General features: G+C 30.0%; 10 protein-coding genes across 10 annotated transcripts; 5 read left to right on the forward strand and 5 right to left on the reverse strand.

The window, feature by feature from the left end:
• Window positions 1–192: 192 nt before the first annotated feature.
• TBLA0H00190 (CDC50/LEM3 family protein) lies at window positions 193–1,485 on the forward strand (the record flags this gene model as incomplete). The annotated part of the gene is made up of 1 exon (XM_004181783.1): window positions 193–1,485. The coding sequence occupies one exon, from the start codon at window positions 193–195 to the stop codon at window positions 1,483–1,485; it is 1,293 nt and encodes a 430-aa protein (XP_004181831.1).
• Window positions 1,486–2,673: 1,188 nt separating this feature from the next.
• On the forward strand, window positions 2,674–3,948 carry ARG8 (acetylornithine transaminase; the record flags this gene model as incomplete). The annotated part of the gene is made up of 1 exon (XM_004181784.1): window positions 2,674–3,948. The coding sequence occupies one exon, from the start codon at window positions 2,674–2,676 to the stop codon at window positions 3,946–3,948; it is 1,275 nt and encodes a 424-aa protein (XP_004181832.1).
• A 1,632-nt stretch (window positions 3,949–5,580) lies between these two features.
• TBLA0H00210 (uncharacterized protein) lies at window positions 5,581–8,244 on the forward strand (the record flags this gene model as incomplete). Its single annotated transcript, XM_004181785.1, has 1 exon — window positions 5,581–8,244. The coding sequence occupies one exon, from the start codon at window positions 5,581–5,583 to the stop codon at window positions 8,242–8,244; it is 2,664 nt and encodes an 887-aa protein (XP_004181833.1).
• A 752-nt stretch (window positions 8,245–8,996) lies between these two features.
• On the reverse strand, window positions 8,997–9,590 carry CDC33 (translation initiation factor eIF4E; the record flags this gene model as incomplete). The annotated part of the gene is made up of 1 exon (XM_004181786.1): window positions 8,997–9,590. The coding sequence occupies one exon, from the start codon at window positions 9,588–9,590 to the stop codon at window positions 8,997–8,999; it is 594 nt and encodes a 197-aa protein (XP_004181834.1).
• A 245-nt stretch (window positions 9,591–9,835) lies between these two features.
• Window positions 9,836–13,837, reverse strand: RTC1 (Rtc1p; the record flags this gene model as incomplete). Its single annotated transcript, XM_004181787.1, has 1 exon — window positions 9,836–13,837. The coding sequence occupies one exon, from the start codon at window positions 13,835–13,837 to the stop codon at window positions 9,836–9,838; it is 4,002 nt and encodes a 1,333-aa protein (XP_004181835.1).
• Window positions 13,838–14,240: 403 nt separating this feature from the next.
• TBLA0H00240 (uncharacterized protein) lies at window positions 14,241–15,842 on the reverse strand (the record flags this gene model as incomplete). Its single annotated transcript, XM_004181788.1, has 1 exon — window positions 14,241–15,842. The coding sequence occupies one exon, from the start codon at window positions 15,840–15,842 to the stop codon at window positions 14,241–14,243; it is 1,602 nt and encodes a 533-aa protein (XP_004181836.1).
• A 1,033-nt stretch (window positions 15,843–16,875) lies between these two features.
• BSC6 (Bsc6p) lies at window positions 16,876–18,519 on the forward strand (the record flags this gene model as incomplete). The annotated part of the gene is made up of 1 exon (XM_004181789.1): window positions 16,876–18,519. The coding sequence occupies one exon, from the start codon at window positions 16,876–16,878 to the stop codon at window positions 18,517–18,519; it is 1,644 nt and encodes a 547-aa protein (XP_004181837.1).
• Window positions 18,520–18,840: 321 nt separating this feature from the next.
• Window positions 18,841–19,764, reverse strand: DPI35 (Dpi35p; the record flags this gene model as incomplete). The annotated part of the gene is made up of 1 exon (XM_004181790.1): window positions 18,841–19,764. One exon carries the CDS (start codon window positions 19,762–19,764, stop codon window positions 18,841–18,843), a length of 924 nt encoding a protein of 307 aa, XP_004181838.1.
• A 196-nt stretch (window positions 19,765–19,960) lies between these two features.
• MLH2 (mismatch repair protein MLH2) lies at window positions 19,961–22,036 on the forward strand (the record flags this gene model as incomplete). The annotated part of the gene is made up of 1 exon (XM_004181791.1): window positions 19,961–22,036. One exon carries the CDS (start codon window positions 19,961–19,963, stop codon window positions 22,034–22,036), a length of 2,076 nt encoding a protein of 691 aa, XP_004181839.1.
• Window positions 22,037–22,469: 433 nt separating this feature from the next.
• On the reverse strand, window positions 22,470–26,966 carry POM152 (Pom152p; the record flags this gene model as incomplete). The annotated part of the gene is made up of 1 exon (XM_004181792.1): window positions 22,470–26,966. One exon carries the CDS (start codon window positions 26,964–26,966, stop codon window positions 22,470–22,472), a length of 4,497 nt encoding a protein of 1,498 aa, XP_004181840.1.
• Window positions 26,967–27,211: the final 245 nt, after the last annotated feature.

The following is a 27,211-nucleotide window of genomic DNA, read 5'->3' on the forward strand; positions in this document are numbered from 1 at the left end:
TTACCTGTAGCTACATATTTAAATTGAAGATTCAACTGAAGCATTGGTAGAAATTAAAGGTCCTGAAATTTTGTAAGAGGACTGTCATTATTGAAAGTTTACTAATTAGATTTCAACAAAAATTATTCATAAGTTTTAACTAGCCTGTGGAATTGAAGTATCATAAATATGGCGCGTTTCGACCTAACCGATATGGGTGGCACTATATTCCATCGTAAAACTAAGGAAGAAAAATATGGGCCTGGAATTCAAGGAGCTGCTGGTGATGAATATGATGAGCAAGAGTGTCAACAACAACAAGAACAACAGCAGCAGCAAGATGAAGTAGATGCATCTGAATTTGAAGATGATGATATTCTGCCTCCTGTGGTGAGAAACCGTAGGCCAAAGGAAAATAAGTTTACACAGCAGAGGCTTGCTGCCATTGATCCTGTTTTCACACCGAGTATTGTTGTGCCTTTATATTTATTGATTGCTGTAGTATTCGTTATTGTCGGAGGTTGTTTGTTGTCCGTATCCTCCAGAGTGAATGAAATTAAGTTATATTATGAAGAATGTAGCACTCAAGCTCCAACTAATGATTGGGGGGATATGCCTAAACATGCCTATGATTTCTATTATCATCAGTATCAACAGTTTAACGTGTCTCCACAATGGAAATTTGTGGACGACCCAAATGATGATTTCCATGAAAAAGGAACATGTCAAATCAGATTCACAGTTCCGATTAAATTTAAAAATACTGTTTTTGTAAATTATTTGTTGGAAAAATTTTATGCCAACCATAGAAGATACGTTCTATCTTATAATGAAGATCAAATAAGAGGGAAGCCGGCTTCTTATCATGATGTCCATGGCCATACCGGTATCAATTGTAAGCCGTTATCAAGAAATAACGAGAATGGTAAAGTGTATTACCCTTGTGGGTTGATTGCTAACTCCATGTTTAATGATACCTATCCAATGGAATTAGTTAATGTTCAAGATCCGACAAACAATTACCAATTAACAAACAAGGGGATCAATTATCACTCAGATAGAGAAAGATTTAGAAAGACAAGATATAATCACACAGAAATCTCTCCACCACCCAATTGGGTTAGGCAGTTCCCAAATGGTTACAATGAGACAAACATACCAGATATACAAGACTGGGAAGAATTCCAAAATTGGATGAGGCCTGCAGCTTTTGATAAATTCGCAAAACTAATCAGACGTAATCACACAGAAGACCTTTTACCAGGTGTTTATCAAATTGATATTGGATTGCATTGGCCTGTGACAGAATTCCATGGTAGAAAAGCGGTTTATATCACTCATAGTTCTCAATTGGGTGGTAAAAATCCTTTCCTAGGTATCGTCTATTTGATTGGTGGTTGTTTATGTTGTGCAATGGCTGTGACAATTGTTGGGTTTTATATGATTAGTAGCAGACGTATCGCAGATCCATCACAATTATCTTGGAATAGGCCGAAATTAAATTGAAGTTTCTATTATAATACTGATCACTATAGCCTATTACATTACCAATTCTGCATATTTTATTAAAGAAGGTTTTTTTCATAAAAAATTACATTCCTTATTTTGTTTTAATTTATTTATCTCCTCTGTTCTCTCTTAACTTTATTCATCAAGACAACTCAATCTCTGTGAGCTTTGCCGCTTACTTCATACATATGTTATTGCTAAAATTAATATTATTAGTTTATTTTGGCTAATTTTAATTTTTTTCCCCTAATTTAAGACATCATTTACACTCATATAAACATCACAATTGCATTTTGGAGGGCATAAGTTGTCATTGTTCTTTAGTTTCTCTGTAACCATTTTTATATTCATCTTTTATCGTTAATTTTTTCTTCAATTCTCGTATATATAATTTTTATTAAAATCACAAAGTTGCACTAGCCTCTTTTTTTAAAAAAAGTCACATATTCATTCTAATATTGTTCTTTACAAGTCATGCTTTTGTTTGGTTACATCTTCCAGTTTGATGGCATTTTGATATGCATCCGTTTAAACAACTATTACTAAAAAAATAATAAAAATAAAAGAAAAAAGAATAGAAATACGCCCCATTAATTGTCCAAGCAAAATCTATACAAATTTGGATATTTAACTGTCATCTCTACGTTATAAATTTTTGTTAAGCAACTGACTCATTGCCCAAATCTAAATATTTCAAAATACTTTCATATTATTCTCTGTGACTCACGCTTTACAAAAACGGGTCTACGCAACTTTGTTAGACAGTTATAATCATATACCAAAAATCAAATAAAGGTTTTTACCGAGAAATTTTCTCTTCTGAAAATTGGTGAAATATTTGGCCCGTTTAGGAAATATACCTCATCACTTCCATAATTAAAAGTTACTACAAGAATATTAAATGAGATTTGCTTGTATTGCTTTTGAATGTATTTGGAACTGTACCTTGTGTGAACTTGTATGCTTTTGCAAATTTGTACCCTTTATACGGTGAATTGTACTAGATTATTAGTCAATCTAATAGAAGAAATATAAAAGTGTTAAAATATCAAAAGAATTGATGTTATACTTTTGATCATTAATTTACAAAACGTATATAAATATATCAAGATATTATAAAATTATCTCCTACATTATTAATACATTTATTTAAACACGTTTCATAACATTTCTTAATCCAATACAATGTTCAAAAGATCACTATCGAATACTACTAAAAAAATGGTTGCATCTAATTTAATTGAAGCTAATAGTTTCCAAGTTACTACCTACGCAAGACCCGAAAATCTATGTTTTACAAGAGGTAAAAATGCTATTCTTTTTGATGATATTAATAACAAGCAATATATTGATTTCACTGCAGGTATTGCTGTAACTGGGTTAGGTCATAGTAACCCTGAAGTAGCAGAAGTTATTTCCAAACAAGCCTTAAAGTTAGTTCATTCATCAAATTTATATTATAATGAAGAGTGTTTGAAATTAAGTGAAAAATTGATAGAAAAAACAATCCAATTTGACGGGCAATCTGATGCAACAAAAGTTTTCTTATGTAATTCTGGTACTGAAGCAAACGAAGCTGCTTTAAAATTCGCCAAGAAACATGGTATTATTAAGAATCCTAAAAAGCAAGGTATTATTGCGTTCGAAAATTCTTTCCATGGCAGAACGATGGGTGCACTATCTGCAACTTGGGGTATAAAATATAGAGTACCATTTGGAGATTTGGTTCCACATTTCAAATTCTTAAATATTAATGACGAATTAGGTAAATTACAAGCCTACATTGAGCAAAATGCTTCAGAAATTGCAGGTTTGATTATCGAGCCAATTCAAGGTGAAGGTGGTATCTTCCCAATTCCAACTGAAAAATTAATCGGTTTGAAAAAAATATGTCACGATAATGATATCATCGTTATTTATGATGAAATTCAGTGTGGTTTAGGACGTTCAGGTAAATTATGGGCCCATTCTTACTTACCAAAGGAAGCTCATCCTGATATTTTTACATCTGCCAAAGCTTTGGGTAATGGTTTCCCAATTGGTGCTACAATTATCAATGACAAGGTCAATAATGCTCTACAAGTTGGTGACCACGGTACGACATATGGTGGTAATCCACTAGGTTCTGCTGTTAGTAATTACGTAGTTGATGTTATTGCTGATCAAAAATTTTTAGATCACGTTAATGAAAAGAGTAAAATTTTTGTTTCATTCCTAAAAAGTTTGCAAGAGAAATATCCAAATCAAATTAAAGATGTTAGGGGTAAAGGTTTAATATTAGGTGTTGAATTTGCTGAATCACCTGCTTCAATTGTTGTGAAGGCAAGAGAATTAGGTTTATTGATTATTACTGCTGGTAAGACTACCGTTAGATTCGTTCCAGCTTTGACTATTGAAGATGATATTGCCCAAAAAGGTTTAGAAATTTTTGAGCAAGCTGTTAAAGAAGTATTAAATTAAATTTATAATACATAATTGTTTATAGTACTGCATTTTATTAACAACCAAATAATATTATTTAATTGTTATGATAGATAATAAATATTTTAATCTGTGTTATTCATTGATATGCCAAAAAAAAAAAGGAGAAAAACAGAGAAAATCTGTAATCTCAAAAAAATATAAATAATAGTAATAGAAAAACAAAAATAAAATGAGTATTGCCTTTTATTACAAGATGACTAAATAGATTCTCAGAGTTTGAAGTTTTAATAAAATCGTTTTGGCCATCTCTTGTCCTAGTATATTCTATAGCACCACTTCTTGGAGTTGACAATTGAGAAAATTGGTCAGTATATTTTTGAACATAAGTAGTTTGAACAATTGCAGGTTGGCCATTTATTGTTAAAGTGGCCCACATCATGGTGGGTAACCTTGTTATTGTTGTTAATTTAGTTTTGTCAACAGTTAATGTAATATATGGCTCCAATGTTAATTGGCTTGGAGGAACTTTAGATGGGGTTGTAAATTTAGTTGAAGGATCATTTATAGTATTAAGAGGTTTTCCTGAGTTTTTAAAAAAAATTTATTTGATTGTAATGAATTTGAAAAATATCCTTTGTTTTTCTGTACTTTTTTTACATTTGTATTCATTCTACCGTGCTGAAGAGTATTTGAAACTAAGTTATCTAGTGTAATACTGTTTAAATTAGAGGGTACAAATTCTTCATTATTCTTTGCTTGAACAATTTTAATAGCATTTACCAAATTAAAAATAAGAAGAGATATATTTTTCATAATTAATTGTATGCTATTGTATAGAGAATCTTGAACTCAATAACATAAAATAATGTAAATAAATCGAATTAGATATTAAATTAATTAATATTTTACGCTCAACAAAGAATATAAGATTTAAATAATAAAATTAATTATTTTATTTTTCTGGTATATCTTTAACTTTGTGTTATATGGGTTTCTTTTATTTCCGATTTCTGTGGACAATGAAAGTAAAAAAATACGGTTTTCCCAACAAAACTTAAACAATGTTACTTGAAAGTATTAATAAAGCAGAAATTTATCTCATAAGGCCTATTATTACTCTATGTGGGACTTATTAGGTATTATTTATTCGTACAAATATCTTTCCAATATTAAGTAATGCATAAAAATCTGTATAAGTTTATAATAACAGATTCTATTTATATGCGAAAAAACGCAGGTTATATAAAAATATCTGACCAGCGGTCGAACTGTTCAAAATATTGTTGCTCATAGTTTAATTCTTAGTTAAGTAATCTGTTTGAATAATTATAATATTATTATTATAAAAAATCTCATTATAATTACCTAAAAATATTTATCAGAAATAGCGCCACTACCCATCTCCGAAGTACCCTTAAAGATAAAATGACACCTAAAAATTCTTCAAAACTGATAATGAAATTTTTTTCATTATGAAAGTATTCCATTATCAACAATATAGATTTTAAATCCAAACTAATTAAATATTATTATATTTAAAAAAATCGATTATAAGAAAAACGACTCAGCTTTAATTTTTTTATAATATCTGACCATACTTTAAAATTTTATCCATTTTAAATTTGAATATTATTCATAAGATATAATATTTATATCTAAAAATTCTCCATGCAGAATAATTCTTCTCTGACAAATATATTAAATAAAAACCAATCTTTACCAAATTTGAATAATGATACTAGCACACATAAAAAAGTTAGATCAAATAAAATTTCTGATATAACTCCAAATATTACAGGATTAGCCGCTGAAAATAGAAGTGACGAGACGCCATGGGATAACGAATCTGGAAATATGAACAGTCCTAAAAAAGATAAGCCTTTCATAGTTAATAAATTGAAATCTGATTTTAGTCTCCCTCAAAAATATCCTGTTAATGAAGAACAACTTTCTCGTCAATTATCAGAAATGAGCATACGTGAACGGCAGAATACCATAAATGAAATACACCCATTTGGTGTTAAAATTTGGAAACCTGCTTTGTATAAGAAACAACGAGCAGTAAATTGGAAAGCTGTCAACGATACACAGGAGTTTTATCAAAAAAACATCCCCGCCTTTGTAACAGCTATCAATTTAGTTTGGTCAGTTACATTTGGATTACTTTTATGTCTAATAACTCTAATTAGCTCAGTAATAATATATTTCCTTGGTGGAATGACAGAGAAATCCAAGAAATACAGGGATTTGTTAATAAGCACAGCATTCTATCTTTTTCACCCCTTTGGAACTGTAGTTTTTTTACATAAAGATAAGAAATATCTTTTAGAGGATGAAAATGACGGAATAAGCCCTGAACATTTCAATGCATGGGCTACATTACATAATAATAGATTATTTTTAAATCACAATAATGAAAGGATTTTTGAAAATTCATTGTTACTAAAATCATCTCCGTTGGACTCTTATTATGGAAGTATTGAAAGACATTCAAGATTTCAAAATCTTAAAAAAGTTCAAGAATTCAATACGCAAAATACAAAGCTGCCTTCGATATCTTCAAACTATTTCCCTTTAAATCCATACATCAATCTTATGGATAAAGAACGAACTTTCGACACTTTTGATGTTCACAGTATAACTGAAAACAAAAAATACCGTCTATTTGGGAGGGGCCCTTGGTCATGGCAAAGGCTTATATTCTTTCTAACCTTTTATACGATATTACAACCTTTTGTGTTATTTGTCTCATTTTTTTGTTGGCTAAGCGTGTTTCCAATCCCAATAAGTATCATTTTATGGAAATTGATGTACCATCTAAGGAAACATCCTTTGGCTTTAGGTTATGAAAAAGCTATTACGTATGAATCAAACAAAAATATCACACTTACACCTCATCATTATTATCCACTCTTTAAGAAAGATCAAGTTAAAAGAAAGAAAATCCTTTTATGTACATTTCGATGTGCCGGGGTTATGTACTACAAATATACCATCGAAGGTATTAATGTTATTGTTGTGAACCTTTCCCTTGTAGCTCTGTTTACCATTCTAGATTATTTTTATTTTCAAAAATATGCAAATATTCCCATTTTAACGAACAAATTATTTATATTTTTACTTGGGCTCATCTCAATAATTCCATTATCTTTTTATATTGGACAAAGTATTGCTTCAATTTCAACCCAAACATCGATGGGATTAGGTGCAGTTTTAAATGCATTTTTTTCAACTATCGTTGAGCTCTTTTTATATATTATTGCATTAAGAAATGAAAAAAAACAACTAGTAGATGGCTCTATAGTTGGGTCCATTTTGGGTGCGATACTTTTATTACCAGGAATAGCAATGTCGACTGGTGCATTTAAGAGAAAAGTTCAACACTATAATCCTACAAGTGCTGGAATCTCTGCTACTCTCTTACTATATTCTATTATTTTAATCTCCATACCCACTATGGTTTATATGTTATATAAAGACGAGCCTCTAAAAGAAGGGTCTAAAGGACATTTACAGACTTACAACAAAATTATATCAAATATAACTCCAGTAGAGAGTACTATATTTTTTCAAAAAGTTTTAGAACCCTTATCAATTATATGTGTAATATTATTACTCTTAGCATATATGACCGGCCTTTATTTTACTCTAAGAACACATAAAAACATTATTTGGTATCAACAGTCTAGAAACTCTCAAAAATATGAAAATATTGCGAGCAATGAAGAAGGAGTACTCATACGACCTGAAAATAATGCTAGAGTACATCCTAAAAACAACAGTATTGACACACCTAATTGGTCGAAAAGAAAGTCAACACTTACATTACTTATTTCAACATTAATATATTCAATTATTGCAGAGATATTAATCAATTGTTTAAATACTATTATTCTGCAATATCCAAATATACCAATGAAACTACTAGGTTTGATACTTTTTGCTTTAGTTCCCAACACTACTGAGTTCCTAAATGCAGTTTCTTTTTCACTTAATGGTAATGTTATGCTATCTCTAGAAATTGGTACTGCATATGCGCTACAGATTTGCCTATTACAAATTCCATTTTTGGTTTTATATTCTCATTACTTTGTATTTAAAGTATACCCAATTCCAACATATTCTCTGGATTATTTGGACCAAATAAAATTTAATACATCTTTTACTTTGGTATTTCCCTTATGGGATATAATAAGTCTGATATTCAGTACTCTACTTTTTGCATATATTTATGCTGAAGGTAAATCAAATTATTTTAAAGGAACTCTATTGATTTTATTATACATCGCTATAATTTCAGTATTTTACTTTCAAACTTATTTTACAGTTTAAAGAATGATTGACATACTTCTAAGTTTTATATGATTTTGAGTGTAATATTCTGAATTGAATCTAATTTCTTATATTTTATGCATGTATAGAGTGTAATATTCTGAACCAATTCTACCTAATTCTACTCGGAATATCGAATTACCTTGGTGTCTTTAAGTCTTACATGAATCTTAGAGTTTTTCAAAAAATAACTTACATCTTACTATTTCTGGGTATATTTAAACAATTTGTCCCTTCAAACTTAATATCATGAAAGATATTCATATTATTTTTTTTGTGTTGGGACATATATTTTTACTGAATAATAAATAGCCGCTTAAAGGTTGCCAAACAAATAAAAATTCCTAAACAATTACTGCAAAAGCTCTTTTATAAACCTAGCTATGGCAAATTAAACGATGATTTGTTTCAATGAATCCAATGCACAATTTATTTAGGTATATATATGTAGGAAAAGACTTGAGGTTCTATTATTCTAGTGTTTATTAATATGCTATATATACATTATTATATAGATATAGATAGATACATGCAAAAATTATATAACCAACGGAACAGAAATACAATTTACATTATTAATTTTAAAAGTGATATAATTATAATATTGTGAAGTTATGGAAAAATACACACATGTAAGTCATTAAGCTACTAATAGCTTAAGAGAAAAAAAAGCAAGACATCTAATATTGTAAAAAATTATAATTTTCTTGTCCATTTTTCTAACATTAAACTTGAGTATATTTTTAGATCACTTATAAACTAATAGCTGGTTGTGGGTGTTTAACGTTAGCAATGGAATGAGGGAAAAAATCTAAATGTTCATCGTCCTCTAATTCCAAGATTTTCTTGAAACGGGCACCAATCTTTTGTAATGGTTCTTTTGATTCTGACTTAGTCCATAAAGCAATCTTGAAATTACCTTTTCTGACACTTAAGACAACACCATTGACTTCAGATTCATCTTCATCAACGGTTTCACCAATGACAGATAAAACTGCCTTTAACCATAATTGATTGATTTCAGAATGCTTATTACCCCTGATTTGAGCAGACCACTTACCACCTTTAGCATTAGCAGCATCTTCCCATTCTGGTCTAATATCGTTACGAAAAACATGATAATCAGATTTCATTGGTAAATCTCTAGGTTCTGGGACATTTTGTTGAACAGCCCAGAATTCCTCAACAGTCTTAAAAGAAGTGACAGGACGCAATAGATCAGACCAAGATTCACTCTTGTCGATAGCAGGCTTAGTGTACCATAAAGTCCATTTTGTGTTCAATGGATGGCTAACAGAATTCAACGTAGTCTTTTCCAGCTTCTGGGCTACTTCGTCGGCAGACATAACAGGCACTTCAGAATCCTTTTACTTTCTTGAACTCCACATTTCATCTTATATTATATATATATACATCTATTTTTTTTGGATATCTATTAAGACTGTATTATCCTGTGATTAAAGATTTTGTGGAAAAATTTCTCCGAAATGTTACCCGGATAGATATTTTTTCCTTATATCTGATCAAATAGTAAAACAATGTCCATATCATACTTTCTATCATATATAAAAATATTAAGCAGTAGCGTTGATTATATTGGGGGACTGTAGAGACAGCCAGCAGGACATTCATCCATTTTTTCTTCGAGGAACCATTGTTGACCACACTCGAAGTGGAATTCATGACCACATTCCAATAAACAAATGGCCAATTTCTTCATCGGTTGTTCACAAATAACACATAGAGTGTTTGGCTTTCTGCATGAGTCACAATACCAGTACCCGAATCGTTCTAATGCGGCAGGGTCTCCTGTGTTTTGGAACTCTTCAGAGCATTTTTCCTTAGATGGTGAATTGGTGACTAATTTACCACAACTTTCACAGTAGATTTGGAATTCATCATGTCTTGTATCTGATTCAAAAATGTCAAACCAAGGACTATATTTCAATTGAGCAGATGCAATTTCGAACAATTCATATCTATGCAACAGGTTAATGAATTGAGAAAAACAATTTTTAACAATATCTGTCCCAGTAACTTCATATATGTTTTGAAATAAGGTAAGAATATTGATTGCTAACAGAATATTTCCTGATTCAGTAGCTTGAGAAAATAATTGTCTCAGTAGCCTGTTAGTGTTCCAAGGTGCAATTACTCTTGATTTCTCATCTTCAAATTGTGGAGAATCCCATTTTCTCAAACTCTGCAATGATTCCATAAATTCGGTAGCAAAAACTCCTTGTGCAAACGGACCATCTTTAAAACGGTTTCCTGGAGATTCATCTAGAGACCTAGTGTGAGACATTTTTGTCATAATTGCAATTGACTGTGAAGCATTGGCTTGAAATTCTTTAGTAGATGTAAATTTCGATGTAGGACTACGATCAAAAGAACGACTTGATTTAGAATTTGATAACACACTTGTGTCGATAATACCACCAAGAGATCTGGGATCGGGCATAAAAGTATCTACAAATGATGTGCGTGGTTTTCTTTTATTGACAATTGGGATACCATTAGGATAATAACTTTCTTTTACCATACTGATTGATCTACTAGTCTGAATTTTATTCTCATTATCTGATTTAATTTCTTTGCTACTATGACTACTATTATTTGAATCTAGAGCATGTTCTCCATCAGTAGTAGTTGTGGAAACCTCTTTTAATTCCGTTCCCCTTGAACCATCCTCAATTAGATGATTTGCATAGAATGGGGATGTCTCAGTTTGCAGCATCTCTGATTTTTTACTTTTATTATCCTTTAATTTATTATCGTCACCGTTACTAACAGAGTCAAATTGTAGCTTCTTTTTTTCGAGTAATAGCTGCTTTTTTAAATTCGAATGATGACTTATTTGATCACCAAAATCACTCACTAAACTCTTACTCTTTTTCATTGGCTCTTTCTCCTTTTTAGGAATATATTGTATAACTTTCTCATTTAGGTAGGGATTAACTATGTTTTCACTACCATTCTTAATATTTTCTAAGGACTCAGTATCACTAACAGATACATCCTTACCAAGCTGTATTGGTGTAATACCATTGGTACGTTTTAAATGATTATCCCCGAGCTCTTCCTGTCCATCGGCAGTTGGATCTAAGGAGGACCCACATAACCATTTTAAATCCCAAAGCAGAGAATCCCTAATTAAAATCCATATCTTAAAATTTGATAAGTCATCAATGAATGAATACACTGATGCATTATGATTACAGATAGTGACTAATCTAAATAATAATTCAGTTTTTTGTTTGAATGTAGAATTTGCAGTAATAGTCTTACTTAGTTTTACAGTACTTTTTGTCATTATCGATGAATTATTGTCCGGTATTGTATATTCCCCATCAGTATAGGATATATTATCAGATTCATTTTCATCATCAGAGTTGTTCGTTGAAGATTGGTCATCATCAGTTTTTTTACTAATTAAGTTAGTCCAGGTAGTCATATCTCCCAATCCAAATCGTTTCATAAGATCATTTTCAGATTCTTCATCATATTTGCGTAATGTCTTTTTAGTTAGTTTTGACTCCTCAATTTGCTTTTCCTGCACTGAAGAAAATTCTAATTCTTTAGCTAAAAATTGGAAAACTTCAATAGGTGATTCTTTGATGGCTTTAATTTCAGGTGTACATAATTTTTGTTTATTCTTAGGAAATCTTGACAAACGCATATCGTTAATAATATGTGGTAAATTAAGAGGAATTAACAGAGGTGAAGGAATATTTTGATGGCTTTTTTGATCATTATTAAATGCATAGGTTAAAGGAGAAGAAATAACCGAATTGTTGTGTGAAGAATTGGCAGAAATAGTTGATAAACTTTTGTTACTCATAGTTGGAACTGGCTTTGATGGCCTTTCGTTCCCCAGAGAAGACAATGCAGAATAACTCATACCTTTTTTTAAACTATCAATTAGCCTAGTATTCCCAGCACTTACATTAGAATTTATGAAGTTGTTTAGTTTGACTCTACCGTTAGGAGCCTTTTCTCTCAATTGTATATTTTTAATCACTGAATCTGGTACATCATAACCACCCATATTTTGATTAATGAAAAGTAACCCATGGCCATCGATGTCTCTCCAAGTAACTTTGGACTTAGGCATATTGTCTAAAACAGTTGGTTCCTCGTCCAGATCCCATCCATTAATAGTGTAATTTCTATCAATATTAAATATAATGGAGTCATCCCACCATACTAAGCCCAGAGATGGGGAACTAGTCATTAGTGTATGTTTGGGAATATACTTTCTAGCTAAAGAATAAACACTGACACCAGCTTCTTCACCCATCGAGGAAGTAGCAAATAAAGAATTTACTAAATTTTTAACATACGCAGGACGAAATTTAAGCTTTGTAACAGGAAACCCTGTATTAATAGTTATTTCAGGTAAAATTATTGAGTTAAGTGAAGTAGTATTTCCAGTTCCTAGACTGAAAGGGGTAGACAGGCTAGTTGGAGTAGTAGAAATATCTGAAATATTTCGGTCTCCTAAATTCCAAACACATAATTTACCATCTCTACCACCAGTTGTAATATAATTGAGATTCGGATGCCAATTTAAACACAAGCCAGGCCCAGTATGTGCATTAATTTTTTGTTCTACTTGATTTGGCTGTCGAATATCGAATTTTAGTAACAACCCAGAGTCATGTATGGATGCAAATTTGTAGCCCATGGAATTCTCACTTGATGCTTCTAACCCTCCCGTAGGGGTTGACGAAAAATTATGATAAGGCATCCATTTAACGTCCCTAACTGAATCAGATGATGTGCTAATACTAACATCACAGCGGTTAGGATTATTTGATCTTAAATCCCAAATCTTTATACAGCCATCTTGACCTCCACTTATAATCAAATTTGTATGAACCATATTGAAATCAAAACTATTAATGGATCTAGTATGTTGTTGAAAAGAGGATACTAAAGGATTATTTGTTGATTTAGATCGATTTATATCATATATAGATATTACTGTAGAATTGCTGGAAACTGCAACATAGTTTTTATAATTGTAATAGCCTGTTTTCACATCAGCAATAGTACTTAATTTTACTTGCTTATTTCGTTTAATTATACCCTGGCTAGATTGATTAGTACTCATAAAATCATGTACAAGTGATATAGATTTCTTCTGTGGTGAAAATTTGTATAATCCCAAGTGCGTTTTTCCTGCACAAACTAAAGTATTTGCAGCTGGATCATTAATCTTATCAATACTAGATAATTCTTTTTTTGTCCCTATACTATATATTGGCCCAGGAGAAAGCTTCTCTCTAGAGAATAAATTTATTCTTTTTTTATATCTCATATTTCGATTTTTACTAACATCGTTATTTAGTTTGGAGTTTTCACGTATCCCATTATTAGGATCATTTTGATTACTTTTAGTGGTAACATGTACATGTTTATTTAAAAATTCAGCTCTAGGAGAGCCACCATTAGATGATATTCTAGATGATGAAGCAGGAAAATGTTGTATTTGAAAAGATTGTCTGTTGAAAGATATGGAATTTTCCTCTAGCTTCCCAAAATTAGCTGTTCTATAATTGTAGTTTCTTTGTAATGAGTTTTGGTTCATCTTGTTCTCATAATAAAGTAAAAGTTAAAAAATTATTATATTGTAGCAATATTGGCAAGTAACTGTTTGAAAAGTGTAGCAGGTCAAAGGTACTCAATTTAAATTCCCTTATTGGAAAGTATCAAAAGTTTTGATATTTTTTTTATTAACTAACGTTAAAACCCATCGGAGAAACTACCGAAATATTAAATTACCCATTGTTCAATTTTGAATAAAGGCAAAACTTTAGATAATCATAATCTCTTTTAAAATTTTATAAAAAAGATAAATAAAAGACTATCTATAATTTAGTAGGGAAGGAATATGAAGTTCTAAAATTAATACTCAAAACGTAGCTGCTTCTCTAATGGAGCTAATATCTTTAAAAATACTATACATTCATCGAATTTATTTATCTTAATAACTAGTGTGTTTCTTGTTTTACATCTTGATATATATCATCAATCTCTTTTTCAGTTAAACCCTTTGTTTCTGGGACACATTGCCAACTGAAAATGAATCCAATTGTCAAGAAGCCTGAAAATATATACCCACATAGGAACCCGACTCTACTTAAAATCAAGGGCATAACTAGAGAAACTAAAAAATTCATTATCCAATTAAAAAACGAACAAATTGCAATCGACTCTGCTTTTACTCTAGAAGGGAATAATTCAGATACCAATACAAAAGACACTGGACCTAGTGTAATTGCGAAAAAGAAGATATATAAACAAACAATAAAAATCAATCCAACACCAACATAAGGCTCATTTATGGCAAAATTACCAATGGAGGCAAATAAAATCATGAAAATATTTAAACTTAGACAACCTAGAAGATAACATGTTCTTCTTCCTATCTGTTCTACCAAATAAATGCCACCAAAAGTAGAAACAAAATTCACCAATGATAATATTATTGCAGTTAAATATGAGTCTTCAAAACCAACATTCTTAAATATCGTAGTCCCATAATAGAAGAAATAATTTATACCTGATAATTGTTGGAATGTCATAATTAAGATTCCAATTAATAGTCTATAACCTAGTTTTGGTTTACCAAAAATAAATTCAAATTTAAGTTTTGGTGTCTCATTATTTTCCTCTTTTTCAATCTCTGCTGATAATTTTATGTCATTGATAAATTCCATTGATAATCTATCTGTTTCAGCAACCCCATTCATTTTAGCAAAAGATTTTTGTGCACCATCCATATCAAAACATAATTTACCTAAATAAATGGCAGATTCTGGGATGAAAAATAAACCAATAAATACAATCGAGTCCCAAAAGACATTTAATAAAATTGGAACTTGCCATGCTCTATTATCTTCACTATCATTATAAATATTATGACAAATAAAATTTGAAATATTTCCTGTAAGTATTCCTAATGTTATCATGAGTTGATATAGTACAACCATAGCTCCTCTAATCTTTAAAGGTGAATTTTCACATAAATACATAGGTACAATAACTGCAGTTGTACCAATTGCAATACCAGTTAATAATCTTCCAATGAAAAATTGTATCCATGAATAATCTTCTACCAATTCAGTGAATAAACCCAATAAATGAATACACATTGCAATTCCTAAGGCCATTTTCCTTCCACGATAATCTCCAAGCTTACCAAGGGTTAACCCACCAATACCAGCCCCAATATTGTATATACCAATGATTAAGCCAGATAATGTTGGATCAAAATATCTTTCACTTGTTTCAGGGTTGATTTTGTTACCAAAAGATTTTTTAAATATTTGCATGTTAATAATTCCTCCTATGGTGCCAATATCCCATCCAAATATGAACCCTGTGAAAGAGATAATTAAACATAATATCACAGGTTTTAATAACGAAGGTGGCTCTTGAACTATTGGAGATTTGTCTAGAGTATCTACAGGAATATTTTCCAATTGAAACTCATTTGGCCCCACTTCCTCATCGAAATTATAAGATTCATTGATGTTTGTAGTTCCTTCACTGTAAAAACTTGAAGTTACAGCGTCTTCACGAGTTGACATATTTTATTTTTCAATAATTTTTTTTCTTTTAAAAATTTTAATATATATATATATATTGTTGTTACTTGAATATTTGATTTAGTCTAAAATGTGTTTAGGATAATAAATTAGCAAATTTATAAATGCTTGAGCTATTATTTTTGTTCTCTTTTACAGCAGTATCAAACAAACCAACTATAATTTTTAGATAAAAATTCACCATATATTGCTTATACTTTTTGTTATTTTTAAGATAAGTTACAAGGCAAACAATTCTATTAAAATTACTTGGTATTGCAATTTTGTGTCATCACTAACTGAAAATAATAACACTTCACAAATAACAAGATAATGGAAAACTGTTACTGAACAAAAAAAACAAAATAAAACATTATATTTTGGTTTCAAAATAAATTTTATATTTCCTTTATAATTACTTTACTTCTTCAAAGTTGAAGTTTGATTCTCCATTAATATTGTTGTGGAATCTAATAATATTATTACTCTCTTATTAAATTCTTCCCCAATATGTATGCAGACCTTTTACTTCTTATTAATAAATATTTACCACTTCTAGCAATCTCTCTAGTTTAAATATCTATATTTACATACCCATAATAGTACCAATCTTTAATGTGTCAATAAATATTCTTGTTCAAATCTTACAATGCCAAACTCTATTATTATAAGTGTCAAAGCTTTTTTTTTCAGGGCTTGACACATGGATCCCAAGGGCTTTACATTCCTCTATTTGAAAAATACTTGGATCGGAAAAAGTGATGCTCTATAGCAACAGTATACCAATTTTAAAAAGAGACAAAAAAAAAACTAGATACAAAACTAAAAAATTAAAAAAGAACCACAAAAGTATATACTTTCAATTGTGGAAATAGCTAATCGGAACTGTATTGGAACAGAGATTAGAGTCCTTGAGAACATCTATTTTGCTAAAGTATAAAATAATTGCTCAATTAATAAATAATAAAATATTCTTACTATGGGACCACAGCTTGACATAGATTCCAAAGTAAGGGAGGATCCCAAACCTATTGAAATGCAAGATTTATTAGATAATAATATCGACTTCGATAATGATTTAGATGCCAATAACGAGGAGGATCCCGACCCATCTATGGAGAATGGATTAAACCTTGAGAATGTGGATAGTGATGATGAATTTGATAATAATGCACTCCATAATTCCAATGATTTGGGGTTTAAACCAACATATAAGGATATACTTTGGAAAGGTAAACTAGTCAGAACTTATGACATGGATTACAAAAATGTTCCACTCGTAAAATTACAAATATTTGCATGCCTAATTTTATTTGTGGTCTTTGGGATTAATGACCAAACTACCGGGGCCTTAATGCCTACTCTAAAGGATAAATATAATGTATCAGAAGTAGTACTGGCAAATATTTTCTTATTTCAAATTGGAGGTTATACGATTTCATCATTGATTAATGAACAAATACATAGACTAGTGGGAGTAAGGGGTGTAGTAATACTAGCCTGCTGTTTATCAATAACATTTTATACTTTAATGTTCTTAGAACCCCCAAGTTTTATATACTATATTTGTTATGTTCTACCGTTGGGGTTAAGTACAGGGCTATTAGATTGTACAGGTAATGTTTTGGTAGGAGGTCTTGTTGAAAATAATAATGAATGGATGGGTATAATGCATGGAATGTATGGTGCTGCTTCTATGGCCACACCTCCTATTGCGTCACATTTCTCTGAATCTGGCCACTGGAATAGATTTTTTTTATTACCATTAACTGGCTCTATTATTGGGCTTTTAATCAGTATCCCCGCATTTAGATATGATAACGCCATAAAATATGATTACGATTGTTTACATGAAGAACAAGCTCATCATATTACTGAAACTGGATCTAGTTATGAACATTTTATTAACACAGATCGCAATGATTCTAAAAAACCAATGCTTATTGAGATAAACAATAACGGCTCTGCACTTGAAGAGGGATCTATACTAGATTCAGAAAATAATCAACAATCAATTACAACTCTTTTATCACAATCAAATACGGAATCTGGGTTTGCTTTGCTGAAAAAGCCTCAAATATTGTTATATGCGTTATACCTTTTCATTTATTTGGGAGCAGAGGTTGGTACTGGTTCATGGTTATTAACATTTCTATTAAATAGTAAGTCATCAGATAGAATTGGTATGTCTTACGTGACCTCTTCATATTGGGCAGGGCTTACTTTTGGTAGATTCACTTTAGGCTTCGTTACGAATAGGGCATTCAAAAATGTCTACAGAGCCAGTACATTCTATAGTGTTTTAACTGTGATTGCTTACACTTTGTTTGTGTGCATAAGTGTAAAAGTACCAGGAGATCCAACAAACTCCTACAGCCCTTATTTTATTTTGTTTTTCATTATTATGTTTTTATGCGGCGTTTTTATTGGTCCATTATTCCCAAATGCAAGTATTGTTGCATTACAAGTCTTACCAAAGAAATATCATGTGGGAGGTATTGGTATTGCAGTTGCAGTAGGTGGTTGTGGTTGTGCTTTACTGCCTTATCTAATTGGTATAGTTTCACATGCTATTAATTTGAATTTATTCCCAGTACTATGTTGGACTATGGTAGTATCTTTTACATTAATATGGGAATTATATCCGAAGTTTATTGAGGGCCATGATGAATATTTATAGAAAATTTATTTTGAACCTTTAATATTTAACGTTTTTTGCACATAATTTCTCTTTATACCATATATAATTAAGGCACTATCATTTTCTCTCATTGTCTTATTTTTTCAGTTGAGTAAGCATAAATTTGTTCTTTTTTATGTGACATCTAACAAATTTATAGAATTAAATCTCTTTGCAATTTTTAAATACATTCTCATTTATTATTTTTACTAATTATATTTTATAGAGAGATGGATTCTAAAATCATTACATTAAGGCTTTCTCAATTCAACAAGCTTTTTTTCTTTCTTGCAAATAGAAAGACATTTATATATATTACATTTATGATTCTTGTGCTTGCACATAGTCGGTTAACACATCCAAATTTGAAACAACTATTTGATTATCTGTAATAAATGACATTTCTACACCCTTTTGACTTGAGCTACTGGCAGTTAAAGTACTTCTTGACACCCAGGCGTCTGTATTTGTTGACAGGTTTTTTTTATAATTGAGTGTTACTTTTGGGTTGGCTGATATTCCAGGTAAATCAAACCTGTTAATTAAAATACTACTCCATCCAGATAATTGAGAACCTTCAAAATCATTTTTGGGTTCATCACCAATATGCCAAAATAATTTTTTCAGTTGATCACAAGGGACTCCTACTTTCTTTAAATGAGGATATCTCCTACATATATCGTTAAAACAATAATTAAATATTTCAGGATTTGGTTTGGATATATCTAGATCATATGAAAGATAAATATCTTCGGAGTCAAAAAACTTGTATAAACCAAGGTTTCCTAAAAGAATCTTACATATTGGATCCGTATTACTGATTATACCTATGATAATCTCAGGATGTTTCTGTTTAATATATGTAAGAAACCGTACTATATCATCATAAACAGTATATGCCATTTTACCTTCAAATCTTACAAGTATTTCATTAATCATTTCATCAGGAACAGTATTAGGTTTGAATAACTCAATTATTAGTTTGCCCCACCAATCACTAGCAGATATATTCTTATACTTACCATATCTGGGATATTCTTTATTTATCTCTGAAAAACAACTATGAAACTTTTTTGTTAATACTTTAGAATCTACATTTATACCATATTTTTTGCCTACAATCGAGTATTGTTCCATCACAGGTAATGTCGGAGAATACAGAGTATTATAGGCATCAAATGTAAATACTTTAACATTTTTCAAAAAGCATTGGCTTTTATTGATAGAAGATACTGTTTTATTCATTATTCTATAAGTTAAATAATTCCCTTATTACAACTTACATTATTGCTGATGTACGTTAAATAAAGGTATACTTGGATCTCGGAGATTTTAATATTTACGTAATATGATCAATAAAAATAAAGCTAGTATATGCTAGAATAAATAAAATTACATTCTAGTATCACAGAGAGAAACGTTACTGTTATTGCATATTATAATGCCCATTCAGAAATTGGAAAAAGGCTCAGGTTGGAATTTAGTATCGAGCTCTTTTATCCAGAGCCCATATTCTGCTGTTAAAGAGTTAATTGAAAATGGAATTGATGCAACTCCCAAAAATATTAATTTAGAAATAGATTCTAAAACTGGAGGATGCGAATATATAAGTGTTAGAGATGATGGGCAAGGAGTCGCTCTAGATGATAGAGATATTATGTGTTTAAACCACACAACCTCAAAAATTGTACGGTACGAAGATATTTCAGAATCTAGTTTCTTAGGATTTCGAGGAGAGGCTTTATTCATGCTAGCTAATCTTTGTAATAAGAAAGGATATTTGGAAATAGTTTCTCGAGTTGATAGTGAAAATATTGGTTCTAAATGGCGAGTAGATTCTGAAGGTAGAATTAAAGACCTTAGTAAAGGAAAAGTAGTACATCCAATAGGAACAACCATAACGTTAGGTAGTCTATTTGGAGGACTAAGAGCTAGATATTTGGATATGTCTTCAAAATCACAAAAAACAATAGCAAAAATCAAACATCTTCTTTATCATTATCACCTTTTAAATCCTAGCATAAGATTTCATTTTTATTTAGTTTCATTAAAAAGGGATGGATCAATTGTAAAGGGACTCCCACAATTGCTGAGCCTTCCTCAAAATATTAATTTATCTCGAACGTTGAGCATGATTATTGGTCTTAAACATTCTACCTCAATTAAAATAATATCGTCATTAAATGTTAAAATTAATGAGCATTTATCTATTGATCTATTGTTACCGCTATCAAGAAGTGATACAAACTCAGATAATAAAGCTATAAAGAATAATTATCAATTTCTTGCCATTAATTCTAGACCAGTATCAATACAATTGGATACAGGGCTTCGCTTAAAAAAAATGCTACAAAATATTTACAAAGAATTAGAACTAAATGCTCCTTTATTCTGGTATCTAAATATATATTATGATCCGCATTTAATTGATATAAATATTGAACCTGAGAAAAATGATGTTTTAATAAAGAATATCAGTGGCCTTCTAGAAAATGTTGGTGAAACTATAAAAAATATTATTATTCAAGAAGTTCGAAAAGTTAAAAATGATTTAGATGAATATGGACTTGGGGATGTGCCAAATAATTATAATGAGCCTATTGATGAGCATCATACTCTCACGGCCTCCTCCTACATTCATCCCATTCAAAATTTACAAACAATTTCTCATCCTTCGAATGATTTGAGACAGAAATTACCCATCTTAAAAAAAACTTGTACCAAAGATTGTTCAATTATTGCAAATACAATTAATAATCCAACAAATAACTCCCATACTACCGATTCTTTAAGACCTTCAAACAACAGAAAACTAACTTTGGGTGAAATTACATCTGAGAAAATAGTATGCACTCTTTCAATGGAAGATACGTACACAGAGTCTGATTCAGGAAGCCTAGAAAAGAATACCCAAGAATCTTTATCGAGCGTAGATTTTAATAATACTACTTTAATAAATGAAGATTTAGAACTTTCAAAAGATAATTCCCTTTCTAATCCATTTATTCTTTCTAAGTTGAAAGGTATGAAAAAGCAAAAAGAAATGTGTAAATTGGAACGACAACATATTTCATTAAACTCAGTTGAAAATAATAATGATAAACCAAATTTTTCGCAAAAGCTAACTTTAAGAAAACTAAATAAAGTGCAAGAAGAAACTCTCTTTAATCTTCAATTTTCTAAACTTAATAACACTTCTACAGATAATAATAAAAATAATAACAAGCACATAGGATACAATAACAATAACAATCGCTATAAGAAAAGAAGGTTAGGGATGTTCTCAGAATTTACTAATAGACATTGCCAAAAATTAGATTATACTGGATCTAACGATAAGATAATAGCATTTCTGTCAAGCTACCATTCTCTTGCAAATAATTCTCCAATTTCACTAATTTCTAATATTTTATTGGATGGGCTATCCAGTCGATTAAAAGATAAATCGGAAAATGTGAATTTGTGTTTACAAAAATCTCCAGAAGGTTGGCTAAAATATATACCTAATTCTATATAATTGGAGATGCATTTTTCTGAAAAAATGTAATTCTTTTGTGGTTTTATCTCATGATAAATTTATTACTGAAAGTAACTAGTAACTTAGAAACTTATTAGTACATTACTTTAGACAAATTACTTACTTTTTTTAAAAATAATTATTATTTATGAAAAGTTATTTAAGAGATGAAAGGAGATAAAAAAAATTATATGGTTAAAAAGAAACTTAAAAATGGAAATCATATTGAAAAAAAATTATATATGATGAAGAAAGATGAAATGTAAAATAAAAAGAAAAACATCTTGGAAGATATGCATACGAAAAAGATACTCACACGAGTGTTCCCTTAATATTAAATGATAATATTTGGCATATGAAGATGTAAAATAAGATTGTCTTTACTTCCAAGGTGCTTTCTAATAGTAATGCTATTTTTGACTATTAATTGAGCCTAATTTTGGAAAAAGGCGTCATTCTTGGCAGCGCAGAAAGCATCAGATATTTCAATTGCTTCATAGGTACCTTGCAAACTAGTTGTGACCTTATATTCATAGTTCCAAATATCAGTGACTTTGTGAGTTTCGACAACATGTGGGTTACCATCATTTTCAGAATTTTCTGTTCTTACATAAGTCAAAGCAAATGGTGGGGTACCTTCAAAGGAGAATATAACATCAGCTTGATCACCTTCATGAATATCTTCGTAGATATGTCTACCTTGTGAAACAGTGACAGAAGGAATTGGATGAATAATCAAGGAAAGTTTTCTAAATTCTTCAATAAAATTTGGATGTGTAAAATTCACAATACATTGAGATGATGAATCTTGAATTGAGTTAATAGAAATCTTACCTGGTTCAGATGCAACTCTTACAAATTGCTGTGAACGTTCTGTTGACCTCAGTAAGTTTCCGTTAAAGTCATAATTGATTGTGAAAGGAGCAACACCATTTAATTGATAAGAAACATAGTCTCCAACACAGTAGTTGGCGTTTGGATCTAACAAATGAATCTTTGGAATATCTGTAATAGAAATTAGTATATTATTATTATTCTTATTGCTGTGCTTAGTGTTTAAAGAAAAATCACTAACACATCCATTCTTATCAATAATCTTTTCAATTGAAATTTCATGGTTACCTAATTTCAAACCATCATATAATTTATAATATGGGAAGTTAGATTCACTGATATCATCTAAAATAAATTTATCAGTTCTTCCAGTGCTTTCGTGATAAATGGAGAAGGTTACAGAATAAGGACCTAAACCACTCAGGAATTTTAATTTTATAGCATCCAGTAGAGAATCTTGATCAGTATTGGCTGTACATGTTCTAAATGTCTTGCCTTGATCGACAAAATTAATTTCAGGAGCAGAATAGACTGATTGTTTAATTGTAATATAATCTTTCTTGCTGTGGGATTGTAAATCTTTTTTGCCGTAGTTTGCATCAAATACATTTTTGACTTTTACAATATATTCACCAGATTGATCATTAGGGAATAAAATGCTTGCTAATTTGGTGGAGGTGTGTATATTCTTCTTAACTCTATAACCATTTGGTGAAATTAACTCATATTCTAAGATAAATGGGGCAGCACCAGTTAATGATAAATCAACAACATTTTCTACATTTTGGCATACATTCTTCTTTGTAAAGAGAATATCAGAAACCTTGTTAATATTTGCATTATTTAATATTGTAAACGAAGGTCTATCTAAAAATGACACCTTAAAATGATTTTTATCCAAGTTGTTTATTATTCCATTACAGTAGTTATCATTCATCTCGATTAATCTATAGATACCTTCTTCTTTAACTTTTAAGATTGGGTTTGAGTTAGAATTAAATCTAGCTTCATACAGTTTGATTCTATTTCCTTGATAATCAGAATGTTCATATACAACTTTAAACGGAGCTTCACCAGATAATTTTAAAGGAATTTCTGCAATTGAACCTTCTTTAATCATTACTTGGTTATTATTCTTTAAGTTCAAGATATCAAATTCGGTAGATGGAACATCCCTTCTTACGTTAATTTTCGTATCTGGTTCGCTTAAACCAACTAAACAACCACTTGAATCTTGAATGGAAACTAAAGAAACGATATAATCACCGCCGATATTAAATTTAGGAGTGGAAATTGTATATTCATTAGAATTGATATTTTCAATATTATAAGAAGTTCTTTTATTAGTTGACGTTTCAATTATATCATAATTCAAAGTAAATGGTGCTTCACCCTTCAAGATAATATCAATATTACTTTGCTGACCTAAACACAACTTATTCTTTGATGATAATGGAGATGGAGATTGTTTTAATTTAGCACCTGGTTTAACTCTCATCTTAGTATTGAAAGTGTACTCAGCAACTGGTTTTAATTCTATTGGATCAAGGAATAAATCATTAGATAATTGATCAAATATAATTTGATAATTACCTTCTTCAGCAGGAGAATAACTGAATTGCATACGGGTACTCTTCGAAGAAAATTTTTTTGTTTCATATAAGGTTTTCTTTGCATTTTTCAAGTCAATTTCGTCATCTGAATTCTTTGGTGAATTAGCATATTTATATATTTTTGCAATGTAATAGAAAGGTGGGACACCTGTAAATGTTAAATCAAAATTCAAACCAACTTGACCTACACATTGGTCTAGTATTGGTGAAGAGACAATCTTTAAATGAGGTGGGATTGGTTTGGAGACAATAATAGAATTCTTACCAAAGATTTGGCCCGAACAATAATTTGAGTTACAGGATTTTAATCTATAGGTACCAGGTTCATTAATTACAAACTCGTGAATTGGGTTATTTGTTTTAATATCAAAAGTTTTAATTTCGTTTTTAGAGTTAATGAATTCCAAAGTAGCAGTATAAGGTTTTGCCATTAGCCAATTTTCTTTTGCTATATTTGTATCTTTTGAAGATTTTTCATTGCTAATAATATTTTGACTAAACTTGATTAATATAGATCTCTTTGTTGGAGATTTTGAATTGAATTTTTCGTCTAATGTAGCTCTTGGGATTGCATGAACATTAAAATCAAATAATAAATCTTGTTTTTTCAACATCTTATTTGAATATTCGGAGAAATCAACTTTATTACCTAGAGCATCAATTAAATAATCTATTTTATAATTGTAGTTACCATCAATTAATAGTTGAGATTCCAAATCAATTGTAATATCTACATTTTGTGACCAATCAGAAAGCGTGTTTAAGTCCTTTGATGAATAAATATATTTTTGAGAAGCTTGCAAAGGTGATTGGAATAATTCTGGTTGTAAATTGGATTCAATATATGAAAATGATTCATTATTTATAATTTTTGTATAAGATAATTTTAAAGGTGGTAACCCATTCAATGATAATTGAATATCATCTTTATCATTAATACATTTGTTCAAAGAATCTCCTTCATTATTCAACCTTGAGAAAATCTTTGCAGATGGACAAGTTGGGATTAGAAGATGAGAGGTATATGTCTTTAACTTTAAATCATTTGAATCAATTATTTTATTAATTTCATAAAACCCAGTTGATTTTAAAGGTACAACAATATAGTGAATGTTATTTTCCAATTCATGGTTGATTTGTTGTAATTGTTGTTTTGTCTTTTTAGATAACAATTTTGTAGGATCTTTAATCAATTTAAAATCTTTATTGGTAAAATTTAATAATTGCTCATTTGAATTTTTACTTAAGTCTTTATAATTTAATTGAATAAATTTAATTGAAGAAGTGGAATTAATACGAATTGGAACATTTATGAATTCTGGAGTGGCAAATGTTGGATTAAATTGACAAAATGAATCATGGAAAGGGTTAAACATTGCAGTATTTTCTGGTAAAATTTTAATTGTTAATGCACCTTTAAAATGATTTGAATAATCAATAACTTGATGGTGGTTTACTGAAGAACCAGTCAAAGATATTTCCTTGGTATTAATAAACTTTGAGAATATTATTATTAGATTTGATAAAAATACAAAAGTATTTTTATTGGAGATGAAGATATTAATTAAATTTAAACCAATTACTAATCCGATAATTAAAAGTTTATTTGAACCAAAAAAGTTATTTAATTTTAAAAAAGGTAACAAATAAAAAAATAATGAATCTAAAATCATATATTTAAAAATAAACCCAAATCTGGAATTTATCATAATATAGCCTGGAATTGGTAATCCATTTTTCAAGAGAATCAAATCATAAAGTTTATATAATTGTAAAATGATAAATACAATTATGATTAATCTTTTTTGTTTGGACTCATCAAGAATCTCTGTAGAAATTAATGGTAAAGATTTATTATTATTTGTATTGTTGTTATTATAATTATTATTATTAGACTTTCTATTAGAAGTTGATGATTTCCCTTTGGAAATAATTCTTGAATCTGTGGAGGATCTTCTTTGTCTCAAATCACCAGAACTACCTTGTATACCTGTAGATGTTGGTTTTTGAAGGTAATATGAAGAAGATCTCGAATAACAAGAAGTTGAAGATTCTGAACCAGAAACAGATCCGGAATCTGATTGGCTATCATCATAACCTCTCGAGAATCGTTGTGTATTTTGTAAATCCATATCCGGTTCTCCATTATGTATATCTTCATCTTCATCCAGATACGGAATACCTGTTGCATTGTCATCATAAGTTGCATTGCCATATTGGTTTAAATAACCATTTTGATGATTTGAATTTATCTTACCTCGAGCCATATTCCCGTAAATATTATCTTGTAAATCTTCATCGTAGGGACTTTCTCCATAGAAACCTCCTGAAGAGCGATCTTGACGTCGCTGTTGGGAAGATCGGCCTAGAGTAAATGGAGAATATTGAGATTGACTATTTGGACCGTTTCTAGCTGTATTATTATTATTCAACCAATGATTCCCTCTCGGAGTACTTCCAAAATTAGTGTAATCTTTATCCATTTGTGAGAAAGAATAATGAAATATGGATTAGTTAAAGGCCTATTTGGTATTATTTCTTTTTCTTATGTTTGATTGCTACCAATCTGAATAGATGTATTGTATATTTATCTATTATTATCTATATGTCAATAATAGAGATATAGTCGATGATTTTGTCTTTTAACTAGAAATTTGAATGTAACAACGACTTCAATTTGACCGCTGGAACTTAGGCTAATATACTGCTATCCCTTAGATAATTATCA

This window comes from Henningerozyma blattae, chromosome 8, assembly GCF_000315915.1.
Source record: "Henningerozyma blattae CBS 6284 chromosome 8, complete genome".
Classification (NCBI taxonomy): domain Eukaryota; kingdom Fungi; phylum Ascomycota; class Saccharomycetes; order Saccharomycetales; family Saccharomycetaceae; genus Henningerozyma; species Henningerozyma blattae.